Genomic DNA, 6,828 nt, shown 5'->3' with positions numbered 1-6,828 from the left:
TGTGTGCCATCCCAGCCTCCAGTGTCACCTCAGGGGACAAGGATCCCCCTCAGGGTGTTTTTCAGAGTCCCCAAAATTTGGGACAGCCCCCCTAGAGCCTCTCCCCCAGCACCCCCAGGTGATAAACCACAATCCTCCCAAAAAAATCCGTGCTGCTCCCAAAGGTGATCTTCAGTTTATCCAGCACTGTCTCCTCCACCTGGAATTTGTTCAGTTCCCAGTGAAGGAATAACACTGGTATTGGGATGCCCACACCCACCCTGAGCAGCAGAATTCCCAAAAAAAATCCCCGAATTCCACCCCCCATCCCCCCAAACCATCATCCTGGGAAAGGATATTTGCATGGTGTGGTTGTCCTGGGGGTACAGCTCGGATATTTTCACCAGTTCCTCACCTGTCCTGCAGCCTGGGGAGGGAAGAGGGGAGGCTCAGGTGCTCCCAGGTGCTGTCCCAAAGTCTTCCCTGATGGGGACCAGCACCCAGAGACTCTCAGCTCCTCTCCCAAAATCTTCCCTGGTTCTTATCAGCACCCAGCTCCACTTTATTCACCCACAGAGCTGCTCCAGGTGCTCCCAGCTCCTCTCCCAAAATCTTCTCTGGCTTCCCCCAGCACCCAGAGGATTCCAGCTCCTTTTTATTCACCCACAGAGCTGCTCCAGCTCCTCTCCCAAAATCTCTGGTTCCCCCCAGCACCCAGCTCCTCTTTATTCGCTCCAGGTGCTCCTGAAGCCCTCCTGGATATTTGGGAACAGCTGATAAATCACCTCTGCCACCCTGCAGGATCCAGGTGTGGGTAAACTGAGACAGGACCCCAAAATTCAGCAATCCTCACCCTCCCACCCTGCAGGATCCAGCTGTGGGTAAATTGAGGTAAAACCCCAAAATCCAGCAATCCTCACCCTCCAGCGTGCACAGCTGGCTGGAAAATCCCCCCTGGAATTGGATGTGGAGCTGTGAGACCTTGACAGGACGAGGGAAATCCAGGGTGACCCACTGGGATGTGCCCTGGGTGGGGACAGGAGTGTCACAGGGGCCACACAGGGGGTGGCACAGGTGGCACAGCTGTGCCCCTGTCCGTGTCCCCACACCTGGTCTGAGTTCCAGCAGGTCTCCTCGCTGCCATCAAACAGGTGCTGCTTCCCAAACTGCTTCACATCCCTGTTCAGCACGGAGCTCACCCTGCAGGGGACAGTGCCACCACCCCCCAGGGACATCAGGGAATGGCAGGGGACAGTGCCACCAACCCCTGGGGACATCAGGGCATGGCAAGGGACAGTGCCACCACTCCCTGGGGACATCAGGGATGGCAGGGGACAGTGCCACCACCCCCCAGGGACATCAGGGATGGCAGGGGACAGTGCCACCAACCCAGGGACATCAGGGAATGGCAGGGGACAGTGCCACCACCCCCTGGGGACATCAGGGAATGGCAGGGGACAGTGCCACCACTCCCTGGGGACATCAGGGCATGGCAGGGGATAGTGCCACCACTCCCTGGGGACATCAGGGATGGCAGGGGACAGTGCCACCACCCCCTGGGGACATCAGGGAATGGCAGGGGACAGTGCCACCAACCCCAGGACATCAGAGCATGGCAGGGGACAGTGCCACCAACCCAGGGGGACATCAGGGAATGGCAGGGGACAGTGCCACCACCCCCTTGGGACATCAGGGAATGGCAGGGGACAGTGCCACCAACCCAGGGACATCAGGGAATGGCAGGGGACAGTGCCACCAATGCCTGGGGACATCAGGGAATGGCAGGGGACAGTGCCACCACCCCCTTGGGACATCAGGGAATGGCAGGGGACAGTGCCACCAACCCAGGGACATCAGGGAATGGCAGGGGACAGTGCCACCAATGCCTGGGGACATCAGGGATGGCAGGGGACAGTGCCACCAACACAGGGACATCAGGGCATGGCAGGGGACAGTGCCACCACTCCCTGGGGACATCAGGGAATGGCAGGGGACAGTGCCACCAACCCCCGGGGACATCAGGGAATGGCAGGGGACAGTGCCACCACCCCCCGGGGACATCAGGGATGGCAGGGGACAGTGCCACCAACACAGGGACATCAGGGCATGGCAGGGGACAGTGCCACCACTCCCTGGGGACATCAGGGAATGGCAGGGGACAGTGCCACCAACCCCCAGGGACATCAGGGAATGGCAGGGGACAGTGCCACCAACCCCTGGGGACATCAGGGATGGCAGGGGACAGTGCCACCACCACAGGGACATCAGGGATGGCAGGGGACAGTGCCACCAACCCCTGGGGACATCAGGGAATGGCAGGGGACAGTGCCACCAACCCCTGGGGACAACAGGGCATGGCAGGGGACAGTGCCACCACCCCTGGGGACATCAGGAATGGCAGGGGACAGTGCCACCAACCCCCAGGGACATCAGGGATGGCAGGGGACAGTGCCACCAATGCCTGGGGACATCAGGGCATGGCAGGGGACAGTGCCACCACCCCTGGGGACATCAGGAATGGCAGGGGACAGTGCCACCAACCCCTGGGGACATCAGGGATGGCAGGGGACAGTGCCACCACCCCTGGGGACATCAGGGAATGGCAGGGGACAGTGCCACCAACCCAGGGACATCAGGGATGGCAGGGGACAGTGCCACCAACCCCCAGGGACATCAGGGAATGGCAGGGGACAGTGCCACCAATGCCTGGGGACATCAGGGCATGGCAGGGGACAGTGCCACCAACCCCTGGGGACATTAGGGATGGCAGGGGACAGTGCCACCACCCCTGGGGACATCAGGAATGGCAGGGGACAGTGCCACCAACCCAGGGACATCAGGGATGGCAGGGGACAGTGCCACCAATGCCTGGGGACATCAGGAATGGCAGGGGACAGTGCCACCACCCCCTGGGGACATCAGGGCATGGCAGGGGACAGTGCCACCAACCCAGGGACATCAGGGAATGGCAGGGGACAGTGCCACCAATGCCTTGGGACATCAGGGCATGGCAGGGGACAGTGCCACCACTCCTTGGGGACATCAGGGAATGGCAGGGGACAGTGCCACCAACCCCTGGGGACATCAGGGAATGGCAGGGGACAGTGCCACCAACCCAGGGACATCAGGGATGGCAGGGGACAGTGCCACCAATGCCTGGGGACATCAGGGATGGCAGGGGACAGTGCCACCAATGCCTGGGGACATCAGGGAATGGCAGGGGACAGTGCCACCAACCCAGGGACATCAGGGCATGGCAGGGGACAGTGCCACCACCCCCTGGGGACATCAGGGCATGGCAGGGGACAGTGCCACCACTCCCTGGGGACATCAGGGAATGGCAGGGGACAGTGCCACCAACCCCTGGGGACATCAGGGCATGGCAGGGGACAGTGCCACCAACCCAGGGACATCAGGGCATGGCAGGGGACAGTGCCACCACCCCCTGGGGACATCAGGGCATGGCAGGGCCAGGGGACAGCAGGTGACAGGTGTGACAAGGGGAGGGGTCGGGACTCACCGTGTGGCTGTTTGGGCACAGACCAGCGGCTCCAGGGGCATCGCTGCTGAGGAGAGACCCGGTCAGGGGGTGGCAGGATGGGGACACCCAAAAACAGGGCTGGGGACACCCAAAATAGTGATGGGGACACCCAAAAACAGTGCTGGGGACACCTGAGAGAGAATGGGGACACCCAAAATAGTGATGGGGACACCCAAAACAGGGCTGGGGACACCCAAAACAGGGCTGGGGACACCCAAAAACAGTGCTGGGGACACCTGAGAGAGAATGGGGACACCCAAAACAGTGATGGGGACACCCAAAACAGTGATGGGGACACGTGGGTGGGAATGGGGACACCCAAAACAGGGCTGGGGACACCCAAAAACAGTGCTGGGGACACCCAAAAACAGTGATGGGGACACCTGGGAGGGAATGGGGACACCCAAAATAGTGCTGGGGACACCTAAAATAGTGATAGGGACACCCAAAACAGTGATGGGGACACCCGAAAACAGGACTGGGGACACCCAAAACAGTGATGGGGACACCCAAAAACAGTGCTGGGGACACGTGGGTGGGAATGAGGACCCTTGGATTGTACTGGGGACTCTTGGGAGGGAATAGGGACCCCCAAAATAGTGATGGGGACACCCAAAAACAGTGCTGGGGACACTCAAACAGTGCTGGGGACACCTGGGTGGGAATGGGGACCCTTGGATTGTACTGGGGACTCTTGGGAGGGAATAGGGACCCCCAAAACAGTGCTGGGGACACCCAAAAACAGTGCTGGGGACACCCGGGTGGGAATGGGGACACCTAAGCAGGAATGGGGTTCCTTGGATTATACTGGGGACCCCCGAGCAGCACCGGTGACACCCGGACACCCCTGGGCACCATCGGACAGCACCGGGACCCCCCCGAGCAGCACCGGTGACACCCGGGCAGCCTTGGGGACCCTCGCACAGCACCGGTGACCCCTGTCCAGCTACGGGGACCCCCGGCGGTGCTCCCCAGCCCCCTCCCGGTCCCACCGGGGCCACCCCGCACTCACCGCCCGCCGCAGGAAGAGGCGGAGCCGCCGCCCCGTTCCCGGTGTCCGGTACCGCCCTCGGCACCGCGGGGACTCGGGGACGGCGGCTCCGTGTCCCCCCCTGCGCCCCCCGCCACCCCTGCGTGTCCCCAACCCCCTCCCACCGTGTTTGCCCCACTAAAAACGCCTCGGTCCCGGTGCCGGTGCTGGTGCCGGTGCTGGTCCCGGTACCGGTGCCCACGTGTCTTTGGGAACGGGGGATTCCCCCCCTCGTTTCCCGGTGGTGGGGGGACCCGCGCGGGGGGCGCGGGGGGCGTGGGGACCTTTCCTGGGCAGGTCTGCAGGTGACACTGCGGGAGAGAGGGAGAGGGAGAGGGAGAGGGAGAGGGAGAGGGAGAGGGAGAGGGAGAGGGAGAGGGAGAGGGAGAGGGAGAGGGGAGAGGGATTCCCGCATTCATGAATCCTTGAAATCCTGCATCCCTGAAACCCTGCATGTCCCTGCATCTCTGTGTATCCCTGCATATCCCTGCAGCCCTAAAACTCTGAATTCCTGAATTCCTGAGTCCCTGCAGCCCTGCACATCCCTGCATTCCTGAATCCCTGAATTCCTGAGTCCCTGTATCCCTGCATCCCTAAATCCCTGTATCCCTGCATCTCTGAATCCCTGCATCTCTGAATCCCTGTGTCTCAGCCCTGCACATTCCTGCATTCCTGAATCCCTGAATTGTTGAATCCCTGTATCCCTGCATCCCTGCATCCCTAAATCCCTGCATCCCTAAATCCCTGCATCTCTGAATCCCTGCATCTCAGCACAGCCCTGCAGCCCTGCACATCCCTGCATTCTTGAATCCCTGAATCCTTGCATCCCTGCACATCCCTGTAGCCCTTCATATCCCTGCGTTCCTGAATTTCTGCATCCCTGCATATACCTGCATCCCAACATCCCTGAATCCCTGCACCCGTGAATCCCTGCATCCCTGAATTCCTGAATTCCTGAATCCCTGAATCCCAGCACATTCCTGCAGCCCTTCATATCTCTGCATTCCTGAATCCCTGAATCCCCACATCCCCACACATCCCCTGCAAATCTCTGCAGATCCCCACACATCCCTACACATCTCTGCATCCTCGAATCCCTGCAGATCCCAGGATCCTTCCACAGCCCGGCACTGCTGCTCCTCCCAGCTCGTCCCTGCATCCCTGCATTCCCGATTCCCTCCATCCCCGCACCTCCCTGCTCAGCCCTGCGTCCTTTTCCATGCCGGCATCGCTCTTTATCCTAACGTCCCTGTATGGCTCAGCATCCCTGAATCCCTGATCATCCCTGAATCCCTGATCATCCCCGAATCCCTGCTCATCCCTGAATCCCTGCTCATCCCCGAATCCCTGCTCACCTCAACATCCCTGCTCACCCCAAAATCCCTGCTGACCCCAACATCCCTGCTCATCCCTGCTCACCCCAACATCCCTGCTCATCCCAAAATCCCAGCTCATCCCTGAATCCCTGAATCCCTGCTCATCCATTCTCACCCCTTCTCACCCCAACATCCCTGCTCATCCCAAAATCCCAGCTCATCCCTGAATCCCTGAATCCCTGAATCCCTGCTCATCCCAGCACCGCTGCTCACCCCAACATCCCTGAATCTCTGCTCATCCCTGAATCCCTGCTCACCCCAACATCCCTGCTCACCCCAACATCCCTGAATCTCTGCTCATCCCTGAATCCCTGCTCACCCCAACATCCCTGCTCACCCCAACATCCATGACTCCCTGACTATCCTAACACCCCGACATCCCTGAATCCCTGCTCATCCATTCTCACCCCTTCTCACCCCAGCATCCCTGCTCATCCCTGAATCCCTGCTCATCCCTGCTCACCCCAGCATCCCTGCTCATCCCCGAATCCCTGCTCATCCCCGAATCCCTGCTCATCCCCGAATCCCTGCTCATCCCTGAATCCCTGCTCATCCCCGAATCCCTGCTCATCCCTGAATTCCTGCTCACCCCAACACCTCTGCCCACCGCAGCCCCGCAGAGCTCCCGGTGCCGGGTGAGTCACGGCGGCCGCGCTGAGGCCGCCTCAGCTCAGTCACCGGCAAAAATAAACCGGGAGAAAGCTGCGAAGCCACCGCCCCCTCCTCGTCCCCATCCCTGTCCCCATCCCCATCCCCGCCCCGGGGCTCGGTCCCGGCTGGGGACGCGCTGCCGCCCGCACACACATGTCACACACATGTCACACGCCTGTGCGCACACCCGCGGGGACACGCGACACAGCAGCACACGCGTGACCGGCTCTGCTTTCCTCCTCCTCCTCCTC

At 61.2% G+C, this 6,828-nt stretch overlaps 1 protein-coding gene across 1 annotated transcript; it reads right to left on the bottom strand.

The window, feature by feature from the left end:
- Positions 1 to 4,566, bottom strand: NR2C2AP (nuclear receptor 2C2 associated protein). The gene is made up of 6 exons (XM_056512659.1): positions 4,533 to 4,566; positions 3,500 to 3,542; positions 1,089 to 1,179; positions 900 to 1,005; positions 339 to 406; positions 1 to 208 (listed from the first exon to the last, which is right to left on the bottom strand). Exons 2-6 carry the CDS (start codon positions 3,538 to 3,540, stop codon positions 92 to 94), a joined length of 423 nt encoding a protein of 140 aa, XP_056368634.1. The 5' UTR covers positions 3,541 to 3,542; positions 4,533 to 4,566; the 3' UTR covers positions 1 to 91.
- Between the last annotated feature and the right edge of the window lie 2,262 nt (positions 4,567 to 6,828).

Source organism: Oenanthe melanoleuca, chromosome 28 (assembly GCF_029582105.1).
Source record: "Oenanthe melanoleuca isolate GR-GAL-2019-014 chromosome 28, OMel1.0, whole genome shotgun sequence".
Taxonomy (NCBI): Eukaryota; Metazoa; Chordata; class Aves; order Passeriformes; family Muscicapidae; genus Oenanthe; species Oenanthe melanoleuca.
The sequence above is the reverse complement of the archived record's forward strand: the minus strand, read 5'-3'. Positions and strand labels throughout refer to the sequence as shown.

Excerpts from the sequence above, each read along its gene's own strand:
- NR2C2AP (XM_056512659.1), bottom strand. The coding sequence starts at position 3,540 with ATGCCCCTGGAGCCGCTGGTCTGTGCCCAAACAGCCACACG. Across the intron at positions 1,006-1,088 it reads CCTGCTGGAACTCAGACCAG|GGCACATCCCAGTGGGTCAC; the intron begins GTGTGGGGACAC and ends GTCCCCACCCAG. Across the intron at positions 407-899 it reads CCAGCTGTGCACGCTGGAGG|GCTGCAGGACAGGTGAGGAA; the intron begins GTGAGGATTGCT and ends TTCCCTCCCCAG.